Source organism: Diplotaxodon limnothrissa, linkage group LG14 (assembly GCF_057381915.1).
Source record: "Diplotaxodon limnothrissa isolate DT_005_m linkage group LG14, D_limnothrissa_male_GT1.1, whole genome shotgun sequence".
Taxonomy (NCBI): domain Eukaryota; kingdom Metazoa; phylum Chordata; class Actinopteri; order Cichliformes; family Cichlidae; genus Diplotaxodon; species Diplotaxodon limnothrissa.
In genome coordinates this window covers 33,059,560-33,073,609 of record NC_140609.1, presented here as the reverse complement: position 1 = coordinate 33,073,609, position 14,050 = coordinate 33,059,560, and the positions used below count along the sequence as shown (strand labels likewise).

Genomic DNA, 14,050 nt, shown 5'->3' with positions numbered 1-14,050 from the left:
TAATATCACATCATGACTCTGCCTCCGCAGAAGTACAGAGCTATAAAGATCTCTGCCTGGGGCAATCAGCTCTGAGAGAAGGTGCTCACCTGAAATGAGACAGCAAGGACACTCGGAGGTAAAACACCCCGTTAAACATTTGGATCAATATTAACGTGACTTCCATTTCATGCTTGCCCAATTCCAATCACCTAACAATATACTCGGATACTGGGCGGAGGCTGGCGGTAACAGGGCAGGTTATTACAGGAAGAGGGCAGAGACAGAATGTGCTGGCTAAGCTGTCAATGCTGCTAATAGACAACGAGGTAGAGTTTAAAGCAGAGTTTAACCTCCCATCACACATGTCCGTGATTGTACACACTCTTGCACACACATTGTATAAGTTACACTTGTACTAGTTTTAACAATAACTTGATTTAAACAAATACAGATTACATTTAAAGTTGTGTATTAAATATGAATGATATCAAAACTCCACAGAGGACATTCTTTTTCTGAGATAAACACCAAACTCACTAAAACCTTATTGCAAAATACATCAACGTTTAACATGTGCTACTAAGTCTGAAAATACCATCAGTGAAAAAAAAAGAAGATAAAAAGCAGTTAAAATAATTGGTAAAACTTGTGAAATATAAAAAATCTTCTTAATATCAAAGAGAAAACACAAAAGAATGCGGTGCCAACAACCATGCAAGCCACTCGCTGAAATGTTGATTTAAAAAATGTTCTATTGCACTTTCATTTTACCCAAGACTGACATTTACTCTGAACACAATCATGGCAGTCTGCCCTCTTCAAACTCAAATGGTGCCTGAGTGTATACTGTCATATCCTGCTGTCAAACCAGGAACTGGCTATTCAGTTTAGACAACCTGCTGGTTTTCCAGTAGTCTCTGATTTTAAAGCTTCAGTAATGACTCTCATGGGCCAAGTCAAACAAGCCTCTTTGTTTTTCTACTATAGTGCCTATGCTGCCTGGAAGCCACTAAAGAGTTGTATAGCATCTCCATCAAACCCCAGAAACAAAGTCTGGATATGACAAATGATTTCCAACCTCTCAGCCTTTGCACCAGGATTATCTACAAAGAACAGGTCCTATCCTTAATACTATGCTAATTAAAAGTGAATACTCTTGTAAAAAGCACAATGTGTCATAATCCATTTTTTTTAAAACTGCCAACTGTCACTGCCAAAAAAAACCCTGCTGAAGCTGTAACAAAGAACAAAAGGTTTCTCATTTTAACTCATAACAAAAAAAATGGCCTCAACTGCGCAACCACATCAAAGACTGCTGGAAACAGCCTGAAAGTGCAGCTCACCTCTCATGGAGAGCAAGAGGGCAATCCGACCGCAGGCGATCCCTTTCACTTGACAAGTTTATACATTATTCCGCTCATTAAAACCACCGCATGCCAGCAGGACTTCAACAAGTCTTCCGTCAACCTCATTGAGGTCCTAATGTCACATTGCAGAAAGAAAACTGAAAGCTCCAAAACATTCTGGTGAACGAATGACGTAAATAGCAAGTAAAGTTCACAGTATGACAGGTGTTACCTGAGTCAGTAAAGCAGCTAATTCAATTCAATTCAATATTATTTATATAGCGCCAAATTACAACAACAGTTGCCTTAAGGCGCTTATTATAAAGGTAAAAACCCTAGATTAATACAGAGATAATGCATACTTTGAGCACCTGCACAGTGAAGTTTGACAAATAAAAATGTGTCTGGTTTGTAACTGATATATTGTTTTCTTTTTCTTTTTCATATGAACTGAGTTAAAGTTATCTTAAGAACAATAAATGAATAACAAAATACAGTAAATGTCAGTGTTGAGTGGAAGGTGAGTGGGAGGAGAGTTTATTGCGGATGTTCTGATCTGTTAAGCATTTAGTGCCACTTTATTTATTGGTAGGCAGGATTGATGCAACACAATGCAATTTCTTCATCAAAGATTCTTAAAAGCTCTTTGATATTTTTAAGTGGATTAAAAAAATACTAATTTAACATTAATTGACTTGAGCCCTTCTTACAATGGAAGCAATAAAAAGCTGAAAAGCCATGTTTGTACTTATCGAACGTAACAGTGGACCACTATAAAAAAAAATGCTATTTCTATATGGGTGGAGCATCATCCACTGAAACACCAGCTCATCTTCATGTACAGAGTTGCCATGATGTACATACTACAGCAGCCATGATAGCGCAAGAGCTGAATGTAGCCAGATGACATCCCGAACCCAACCCACCAGTCTGTTCAGTAGCTCAAAACTGAGGCACAATGAGGTCAGGGAACATTGTCATGATCATGCATGCGTCTGCAACCATTATAACAAGGCTACGCTGACCACAAAGAGTTCCCTGCTTTCTGTTTTCCATAAAGTTAAAATGGGTCTTACTCTATTAATTTCAGCCTCAATACATTCAAACTTGTGCCATTAAACATCTGCGGTGCTATTCAATTACAGACAGGAGAGTATTGCCAAGGGATTTTAACAGTACTGAGTAGCTTTTAAAAGTCAGTGTGGCAGGATATAAAGAAATAACCGACAAAAGGTGGTGGGCAATGCTGCAAGGCTGCCTCGGTCAATGAGAAAGGTTTGAGGCATGAAGAAGAAAATAATAAAGCGGGAGAGCCAATTTGCTCTAGAGTATGTGTTGCAATGATAATAAAAAGTGCAATAAAATGGATGTGTCATGTTCAATTCACAGGACTCATAAAAAATGTTACCTATAAAAATTTCTGCTAAGCAACATGTTAAACTATATGGACAAGCGGAGGCTAAACTTTAATCCTTTTTCAAAAATGTTTTAATGGCAGCATTGAAGCATTGAAATGGGATAATGCTGGATGTGAATTTTTAGTCGCCTAATTATGAAAACTTTCTTTTTTTAAATGCACATCCCATAAAAACTCACCATACTCTTGCAGTTCCTTGCTTACGACATCTAGGTGGGTGGAGCCAAATGGGTTTCTGACAAATCTCCGCCTTCGCCGCAGGTCATCTTCCCAGTAGTCAAGACGCCAGAAGTCATGCAGCTGACTATGGAGGAGACCAAAGGACAGGCAGGTTAGACAGAGCAAACAATGATGAACTGATTACACCAGCCACATTCTTATCAGAGGAAAACATCTTGTGGAGAAAAACCAGGCCATAGTTAGAAGGCATATTAAGCTGGGCCTCTGCATACTGCATGCACCGACCTACTAATGTTAGTCCTGCTAATGCTATAGCATCAGAAGAGCAGGGAGCAGCAGCAGCCGCTGCACGCATAAATCACCAGTACTCCCATTAACAAATACAGCATCAAATTACAAGTATAAATGGCACAGCTTGCCTCCTTTTTACAATGTTTTTTAACAAGTCTTGTAAATCAAAGGTAGGAACCTCAACGCAGACAGCGTGGAGTTTAATGATCGGGGTCTTGAGGCGGTTGAGGCATGAGCCTATAAAACAAGCCCCCTCCCTGAGTATGTGGAGCCATGATTAAAATAATGTGCTGAAATATTCATTGAAATGATTCCCAGAGCCCTGGAGCAACCCAATAGAAAATTGCATTTTTATTCATTATTAATAACAGCGAATTAGGGTGGTAAAAAAAAAAAAAAAGACAGAGAAAGAAGAAAACAGTTCCAGCATGTGGTAACCATCTTTGTAAATGATTATTTCAACATTAGTGAGGACCTGGGATAATTTTATTGCTTGCAGCTAATGCAAACCATTAAGCACCACAACCAGCATTAGGTTTCTAAGTGCTGCTTGTTCCAACTGCACGCTAGCTGGAGCTATTTCAAAGCCTTTATGTTTCCTTTAGAGGGGAATACAGCAAGACAAGTCTTGCTTTAATTTACCTTTACCAAGGAGAAGGAAAAAAATTGCATCAACTCTAGCTGACAGACGAGAAATCCTTACATCAGCCATTCCAATTTTAACCAAATGTGAAGAAATAACATATTTTTCCTTCGTTTTGTTCTCTTTAACAATGACACTATGTGCGAATAGGGCAGCACACTTCTGTACCTCAACATTTGAGCTCATTTATTATACAAATACAGGGCATCTGTAGATCTAGAAACAGAATAAATCTAGAAACAGGCGCTCAAATCTCAAAATAAAACCTTGGACGGGATATTGAGTGTTCAAATGCAAGCTGAGATTTTCCTGTGTGTGCTGGATACAGTAAGACCCTGGCAGGCAACCGTCTATTTCATTGTATAGTTTCTGCCCCCTTCCCTGCTACAGTACTGAGGGAGTCTAAACAGATTAAAGTGTTAGAGGAGATCACATCACAAAATACAGCCTTCTTGCTCCATAAATATAATATCTACCAGTGTCAGAAATCAAGAGGCTCAGGAGACTTAGCCGGGCTCTGACAGCAACATGAGCTCAGTTTCAGTTAAGTATCAATCAAAACTGAGTGTATGTGTGTGTGTCTGTGTGTGTGTGCACATGTTGTATGCGCAAAGTATCATGAGCTGCTGTATGCAAAGCAACACTGAACGCCTTGAGCTTGTCCCCTGTCAATCTCCCCCAAAGCCTCACTGAAGAAAAGAGAGATGTCAGTGGGTGGAAAGGAGACACCCACGTAAATGATATTGTAAATGCGAGATTACACAGTGTGAAAAATGTAAATCCACTGCAGGCAACTGGGCGATTACTGTTGAAGATTATGTCCCCTAATTCTTAGTACAAATACACAGCAGATGCCAGTGGGGGATAAATCTGCCTCTTTGAAGAGTTCCCTGTAACAGCATTAACTAAATTTGCTGCATTTTACACAAAGTGCTTGTTTGCTTATTTGAGTACAACTTCAAGCCAAAATATCTTCATTTGTCTTTAACAGCAAGAAAATACACAACAAACCAAACCTCAATCAACCGATTAATGAGTTGGACGCCCGCATTTTTTATGTCTCCTTGCCTGTTTCGGCCTGTGCAGATGGTTTCAGTTTAAATCTGCTGTTTGAGGAGGAACTGTGATATTCTACACTATGTGGTCAGTGCTATACCGGATTTGGACTGTGCCAAAGTACTGTGCTGAAGGAACCTCCTCTCTGAGGGTGGTCCAAAAACTGCTCAGGAGGATTGCAATCCTGATGGGGATACACAGTTTGATGGCATCGAGCTTCCAGCTGCAGCTCTCCAATAGGGAAATGGCAATGAAACACTAAAGAGCACGTCCATGTCTTAAAAGCATTGTAAGAAATGAGAGTTTGTTCCCCCCCAAATGCAGCAATTTCCTCATCCATGGGCCTGAATAGCAGATTTTAAAAGTGCACTTGGATAATGTATGCACACATTTTTACTGTTTAATATGCTGCAAAAGCTAACAATCAACACCAGTCTCTTCATTTTTTTTAAAAAATTCAGATAATCAATTTTTAATATAAGTAATAAAACACAAATCCAGCTACAGAATCATTAATAGAAAGATAGTGTGTTGTCTCAGTAACAAATTGTCCATCCAACATCATTCATTAAGGGATGGCTGTAGACCTTTCTTATTTGACACATCAAATGTGTCTGGCTTCATGACAACCATAAAGAATTGCTGTGAGCCGGCCGCTAGAAACTGGCAAAATTTATTAGTCCCATCACCCATCAATCACCCAAATGGATTTCAAACCGCATTTTAAAAGCTAATTTTCCAGCACTGATAACCTACAGGAAACTGGAACACCATTATTTATGGCCGCTTTCAGACTTGCTAAGTGCAGTAAGATAAATTTGTAACAGGACTATTGTCTATTCTCTGCTCTTTCAAATATGTATTTAAAGGGCATCTTTCCTCAGGGAGCCAGTGTTGAGGTCTTTGAGATGAACACCTAAGTATACGTGAAACGTAGGTTGTTGAAAAGAGAAAGCTAACTGGCGTAATTCAAAATAATAACAGTTTCTAGGAAATTATATCATTCCAAAACATTTTGGCTTACATTGGGTTGGAGGGTGAAATCTATTTTATGTTGCGGTTATAAAAGGACAGCAAAAACTCCATAGTTTCCTGAAATATTTCTGATTATTTGGCAAATAGTATCAGTGTTTATTAAAAAGGTGAAACTGTGCCAGGCAATTAAAATCATCTTAAATGTAATAAAACTATGTAAGTGATGGATTAACACATTGAAAAGTAACACATTTCTGTAAACAACAACAACAACAAACTATTTATATTGCACATTTAAAAACCAGTGGTGTACCAAAGTGCTTAACATGCAAGAGAGTAGGATGAAGTAACAGGGAAGGATGAGGGCTATGGCAAGGTACCAAAACATGCTAGCAGGTTGAATGGCATTAAAAACACAAAAGCAAAAGAATTGCATATAAAAGCATAAAAGAAAACTAAGTGTAAAGGATAAAAAAAATTTTTTTAATGATTAAAAGTAATTAAGAATAAGCCGAAGATAAGAATAAGCATTAAGCTAACTAACAAGCAAGCGTTAACTAGTAGAAAAGGAGAGGCTAAATAAGTGGGGTTTTAACCGCGATTTGAAGGAATGGATAGAATCAGACTCGCGTATAGCGATGGGGAGGTTATTCCATAAATCTGGTGCAGCCAAGGCAAACGCTCGGTCACCTGTAGTCTTCAGCCGGGATCTCGGCAGTACCAAGAGTGACTGGGAAGATGATCTTAGTGCTCTAGTAGGGGTGTATAATTTAAGCAGCTCAATGAGGTAGCTTGGCGCTATATTGTTAATAATTTGGAAGGTAAGCAGCAGGATTTTGAATTTAAAGCGATACTTAATGGGAAGCCAATGCAGATCAGCAAGGACAGGGGTAATAGAGACACGCCGCCCACTACCAGTAAGGAGACGAGCAGCCGGATTCTGAACAATTTGGAGTCTATGGATAAGAGTAGAGTTAAGACCGAAGTAAAGTGAGTTACAATAATCCAACCTAGATGTCAAAAGGCGTGGATAATCTTTCCAAGGTCCCTATGCAGAACATAGTGTCTGGCCTTGCTAATAAGACGCAATTGATGGAAGCAAGATTTAACAACAGAAGACACTTGTTTGTCGAACTTAAAGAGCCATCCAAAAATACAAATATCCAAATATTTACCTATAATACAGTTACAGGAATAAGGCAAAAACATTGATACAGCAATATAATGTATCACTTCCTCTGGCAATTACAGACAAATTGACACCAAATACTAGTATTTGCATTAAAACAGACAGGCACAGTCAGTGGATTTTGCCACAAATTTGCATCACTACTTCATGACTCATTGTTGTAAAGCTTATCAAAGGAATGAAGGGAAAAGCGACCATAAACTGACTGGCAATACAGAAAAAGACATTCAGAGAGCCATAAAAGCAGAAGGAGAGGAAAGTCATCTAGAAAACATAACAAACATCTATAAAACGTAAGAAATAATAATGATAGTGTACATAAACTGACAAACCAATGTGGCAAAATGCTGTGTTAGGAAATTGTCATTCTTCTGGGCAACACATTGGAAAACTTCAGTTCAGTTCGATTCTGTTCAACCCAATTTTACCCAATCCAAGTCGCCTCAAGGGGCTTTATATTGTAAGGTAGACCCTACTATGATACATACAGAGAAAAACCCAACAATCATATGACCCCTTATGAGCAAGCACTTTGGCGACAGTGGGAAGGAAAAACTCCCTTTTAAAAGGAAGAAACCTTCAGCAGAACTATGCTCTGGTAGGGGCAGTCGTCTGCCGTTGGGGTGAGGAGACAGGACAAAAAAAGGACAAAAAAAAAAAACTGAATGAGAGCCAGAGATTAATACCAACTAATGATTAATGATTAACTAAATGGGTCATATTTTGAGTTGCTTTGTGGTTTCTACCGCTATTTAATAATCAAACAATATTTTCATGACTTGCATCTATAGGTTCTTTATAAGGTAGATAATTGATGAAAACTGAAACTTTAAAATCGTCAAATGGGAATTTTCACACACACTTAAGTTGCAAAATTCTATATAGGGATATACAGTTAGGTCCATATATATTTGGACATTAACCCCAAGTTTTTTTTATCTGTTTACTAAAACAATTACAGTAAGTCCAATTACTGTTATATAACAGACATGGACATGTGTAGACTCTCAGCTTTCATTTGAGGGTATCCACATTTAAACTGGATGACGAGTTTAGGCGTCTCAGCTCTTTAACATGTACCACCCTCTTGTTTTCAAGGGACCAAAAATAATTGGACAATCGACTCAAAGGTAACTCATGGGCAGGTGTGGGCAGTTCCTTCATTATGTCATTGTCAATTGAGCAGATAACAGGCCAGTTGATTTGAGGTGTGGTGCTTGCATTTGGAAGATTTTGTTGTGAACAGACAATATGCAGTTAAAGGAGCTCTCATGTGCGTGAAACAAGCCACCCTTAGCCCTTACATGTATAGTGGTCACTACAGTGGACAGCTATTCAAAGACTGTTTTCTTGTATTTGTGTCAGTGTTGATGGTATACTTGCCACCCCCTGGTCAGTCAGTTGTCCACCTAAGTGGACATGTAAAAAACTTTTTGAAAAGTACGTTTAAAAAAATAAAGTTCAAAAATATTTTTTACTGCCTAAAGATTAATAAAAATACTTAAGAAAAAGAAATACCAATTGATAATTCATGCATGAAAGGGTTAAGCTGTGAAAACAGAAAAAAAAAATCAGAGAAGTTGCTACGATATTAGGAGCGGCAAAATCATCCTGAGAAAGAAAGAAAGGACGGGTGAACTCGGCAACGCAAAAAGGCCTGGACGTCCATGGAAGACAACAGTGGTGGATGATCGCAGAATCACTTCCATGGTGATGAGAAACCCCTTCACAACAACCAGCCACGTGAACAAAACTCTCCAGGATGTAAGTGTGTTGATATTGAAGTCTACCATAAAGAGAAGACTACATAAAAGTAAATATAGAGGTTCACTGCAAGGTGCAAGCCACTCATAAGCCTCAAGAATAGAAAGACTAGATTGGACATTGCTAAAAAAAAAAAAAAAAAAAAATCTAAAAAAGAAAGATTACTACATCATCTGAAAAACAGTGGAGGAAGTGTGATGGCTTGGGTGTGCATGGCTGCCAATGGCACTGGGACACTAGTGTTTATTGATGATGTGACACAGGACAGAAGCAGCCAGTTGAATTCTGAGGTGTTCAGAGACATACTGTCTGTTCAAATCCAGCCAATTGCAGTCAAATTGATTGGAAGGTGTATCATAATACAGATGGACAATGACCCAAAAAACAGAGCCAAAGCAACCAAGGAGTTTATTAAAGCAAAGAAGTGGAATATTCTTGAATGTCAAAGTCAATCACCTGGTCTTAACTGAACTGAGCATTTCATTTGTTGAAGACTAATCTTTGGACAGAAAGTCCCACAAAAAACCAACAACTGAAAGTCGCTGCAGTTAAGGCCTGGATGAGCATTAAAAAGGAAGAATCACCAGCATCTGGTGACGTCCTTGACTTCCGGCTGTCAATGCCAGCAAAGGGTTTTCAACTAAGTAGTAGAAATGAACATTTTATTTTCAGTTATTTAATTTGTCATGTTACTTTTTCAGCACCTGAAATGTGTTAAAAAGAGAAAGCTTTAGTTCCTCACATATTAGGCAATCTTTTTGTTCAACCCACTAAAATAAAAGTCTGCACTTCAACTGCATCTGAGTTGTTTCATTTAAAATCAATTGTGACAACGTGCAGAACCAAAATTAGAAAAAAGTTATCTCTGTCCAAATATTTATGGATCCAACTGTCGAACTAAAATGTCAGCATCCATCTATAGCCTTTGAGATGCAATGCATCTTTTTTGGAGCAATGGCCTAACACGTTACAGGCCAGCTACTTAAGAGTCCTCAACACTAACTGAAATATGCACCTATTTCTCTGTAACTTCACATCTGTAAATGTAATAAAATGTATAATGCCTTAGAGATAAGTGACCACAGTGATCTGTTGTCAAAAGCAATAATTAACTTCATGTTTTTCAAGCCATTTAAAACAGAATGGCTCATAAAACTTGCACAGCGCTCGATTGCAGACAGATGAGTTTCTCATGGTTAAAGATTTTCTTTTTATTCTATTTATGCTCAGAGGGGATTTGTGTGAGGCAGTCGGGAGGAAGGACAGGGACATGCTGATTCAATAAAACACCATTATACTCCTTTTAAAAAGCTTCCATTGGTGACATGAGTAGGGGGTAATTATAATAAATGCCAGTAATCACAGACAATTCTATTCAAAGGAGCAGCGACTGGTTTCTGTCTCACACACACACACGGACACTGAAAACACGCCAGTTTTTAGTGTAATTCTGAGGACAAGTGGTCTTTTCTTTTTCTGTTTGCCAACCTAACAGGCTCTGACTATGTGATCTAAAAAGCGTGAACTAAAAAGTGCACGAGGAACGTGTTTGAAATGTCTCAGTTAAGGTAAAAATTGAGCTAAAGTAAAATAAGGAGACAGTAATAAATAGTTCACTTGTTATCTAGCTGCTCAACCAGTAATTTCTGCCATAGTAGTCAGTTCTCGTTCGCCCATTTAACACTGATTTATTGAAACCTATCCTTTGTGTACATTAAAATGACAACCAGACATGTGGCACTGTAATGACAGGGACCTCACACGCCATGAAAGCCATCGGGCAGCCTGCAGAGGCTGCAAACCAAAGCGAAAAAATGTGAAAACATCTTCTGTCAACCAGCACATTCTTCTTCTTTTTGGGGATTTTTATGCAGCATTCACCAACATTCTGCTGTTAGATTAAAAAACTAAAAAGACACAAAAAAGCACCCTGTGCATGAAAGTTATGACTGGCAACCATATGGTGATGAGCCCGTTGCGTTCAAAGTAAACTATAAAGTAAGGAAAAAAATACAGAGTAATTTCCTCTATAAAAACACACCAAGTCTGATCATGTGTCTCTCGAATGCCAAGTGTTAAGTGACTGTATGGCCAACATCATGATTAGATTATCACAAAGGGCTGCAAATGGCACACAATACTTTCATCTCTTTAATTTCACCATAGCTTTTCATCGCTGTTCTCAAGACTGCCGCAGACTTTAGGTTACGAAGCTGAGATCGAAATGCTTCGGGTTACTGGATATGACTTTTCTTTTGTTGATTAAGAGATAGAATGGAAACACACTGAAGAACGTTATTGGACAAAGACAAAAGGACACAGCGGCAACAAGATTAACTCCAGGTCATCTGGCATAATGAAGACAGACATACGAGGGATGAGGAGCCACATTGTGCTGTTGGTGAGCTCCCCTGGATCGCCAGCTTTCCGGAACCTATCTTTCACTGGAAATGTGGCACAGTCAAGCAATGCCCAGCTCAATTTCAACGCCCACTGAAATTGATGATTGCGTGAATGGGCCTCTTTCCAGAGATAATTAGCACAGCGTACAAGGTTAAGAGGGCCCCAAGGGAAGAGAGCCTGGTGTAGGTCAAGAACGAATGTGAAAAAGAGAGGATAGAAGCGAGCGAGAACAAAGAAGCATCATGTTTTCAATAAGATCAAATTAATGAAGATTATAAAATGCACCCTCACTTAGAGGCTGTCTTAAACAGAGCTGCATTTTATTGATGTACATAGTAGATTAAAAAAATAAGGAAGAGCAGAAACCGCTTTGGTAGAGTGGATGGGAGATAAACATCTAAAGTGTGCATGTGAACAGAAAAAAAGCCCTTAGAGGTGAATTAATTTTATAGCAGCTTCTAAGATTCCCCTTTTGATTTTACAATATTTAACAGAGTACTTCAGATTAATCACAAGAATGTAGGATCATACACGTTTTGCTGCTCTGGACGTCAAGTATAAATGTGTCTTTGAATTATATCCAGTATGTTGCCAGATTAAATTTTGTTTTTACTGTCAGGCTCAATTGGGGACCTTGACTTTTGTTTTCTGCCCCAAAGGGATCATCAGACCTCAACCCTTGCAAGGCTTTAAGGATCTCTGAAGGTGCTCACACCCCCACTGTGGTAGTAGAATTCTATTAGAATTGATAACCCCTTTCAGGAAGGACCAAATACTGCGGGCACATTGTGAGTAAAAAGGTTCATTCCATCACAAAGTTATTATCCACGGGCAGATTGTTACCATTCATCACGTGCCAGAGATGAAACTCACTGTTAGTCAAGGGAAACGGCTGTTTCACTGCCTCGAAACAGATCAATATATGCCGCCATTTTCCTTTTGCTCCTCTGCTACAAAAAAGTAATTATACAGAAGAAATGTTGACAATCAATAGACTAGTCAGGTAAGGTTAAGGTCTGCTGTGGAGGCCAGCAGAGGCTCCTCCGTCAGCTGTCAGTGATGCTACTGAACTCAGACGCCCGCATGGGAACAAAGAGAAGCTTGTATGCTTCAGCTCCCTTTTACATTTGTGTTAGGTTGGCTGTGTCGAAACAGTTAGTATCAGTGCATGAAATCCAATGAATTTTCAAGTGTTTAAAGGTACGTGTGTGTGTTAATGTAATGCAATATTAAAATTAGACCTTTAAATATATAACAAAATATAAAACAATAACGCATATAAAAAGAAAAAAAGAAAATGAACAAATACACCATTAAGCTGCCTTTTTTACTCTAACGGTGTATTCAAAAAGACTTTTGTTGCATAAAATAAAGTTGCAGTTTAACTTTGTCGAGAGAATTTATTGTGCTGTCACAGTACGGTAGTCCCGTGCTGCAAAAGTGCTGGACATTAGTCTTCAATGAATTCATCAGCATCGCCTTGACATCTACTTTCACTTTAGACGAGCCTGAACTTTATAATCCACTGGCAGGGTTCAGAGGTCAACAGCAGAGGGGACCAGAGGGCAGGGAAAATCACTCTCTCCCTGGAAAAAACTCTGACATCCAATTTTCAACTTGATTTATCAGTGTAAAGCTAAAATTGATAGGGTGTCATTACTGCACAGGGAGCTGTCTTGGAGAGATGTATCAAAGCCTCCTCATTTTGATTTAGCACAGCGGATCAATACAACCCTATACTGTTTCAATTTGAGGACTATTGATTTTTCTATGCTGACTCCATACAGAGGGACATTCATCATCAAGCAAGCATATAGTATGGATCCAACGGGCCACCATAGGGTCTGATCTGCGTATTTTTCAGGCAGATCATATGACTGTAGAGCAGCTGTTTTAACGCCGTGTACAGATCATTTCCTTATTTACCGCTCTTGCTGTTGGTGCTACAACACAATTTCCTAAAACTGTTTGCTCTAATGTGAACCAACAACTTAAAATCAACTGGCTGCAGATACCAGGAATTCAAAAACAGAGAAATCTAATACTTGGGCATCTAATGAGCAAAGCTGCAAACATGCAGTTTAAAAAAAAGAAAAAAAAAAAAAAACACTAAACAAAGAAAAGTGTCAGTAGTCTGACTACTGCCTTCCTATGAATAATTTTGTTTATAATATATCCTACACTAATGATAAATATCCCTTGGCATGTCCCCAGGCAGAACTTGGGAGTTAAAGGCAAAGCAATCTCTGTGCAAGACGGTAAAAACAAACATTACTAACTAAAGGTTCACTCACACACACACACACACACACACACACACACACACACACACACACACACACACACACACAAAACAGACAGCCACCTCAAAATGCTTGAGGGCTTTATATTTTACAAGAGAAGCATAAATGGGAAAGTTAATGTAGCATTGAATAAGACTGAGCTGCTGAACTGCAACACTGCCTTGAGCTTGTGAGCATATTGCATCATTTTTCTTCACCAGCGGGTTACCATTAAATTTGAATTTGTTGGAAGTTTTGCGGTATCATTTACAATGCACCCACGCTCAATAACCTTTTGTTTCAATGCAAATGCTATGCCTCTGAGAGAAGCTCCATAAATATTTGAACAAGAGCCCAGAATTCAGTCCAATAGATTTCCATGGGTAGTTAAGGTTCAGTCAGTTTTAAGAAAATCTGTACTTGGACCCTGAGATCCTCACAGTCACGGTCAAAATATTAACATAATATTAAACACAGTGTTTGGATAAGGTCAGTTTTTCTGCCATTGTTCTGGAAGCAATT

General features: G+C 38.7%; 1 protein-coding gene across 3 annotated transcripts in view; it reads right to left on the bottom strand.

The window, feature by feature from the left end:
• nbeab (neurobeachin b) overlaps positions 1–14,050 on the bottom strand; it is a 206,989-nt gene that overhangs the window by 73,881 nt on the left and 119,058 nt on the right. For all 3 annotated transcript variants that reach the window (XM_085371743.1, XM_085371742.1, XM_085371744.1), the window contains one exon: positions 2,925–3,049. In XM_085371743.1, the coding sequence (XP_085227869.1) occupies positions 2,925–3,049 (125 nt within the window). The remainder of the gene's footprint in view (positions 1–2,924; positions 3,050–14,050) is intronic.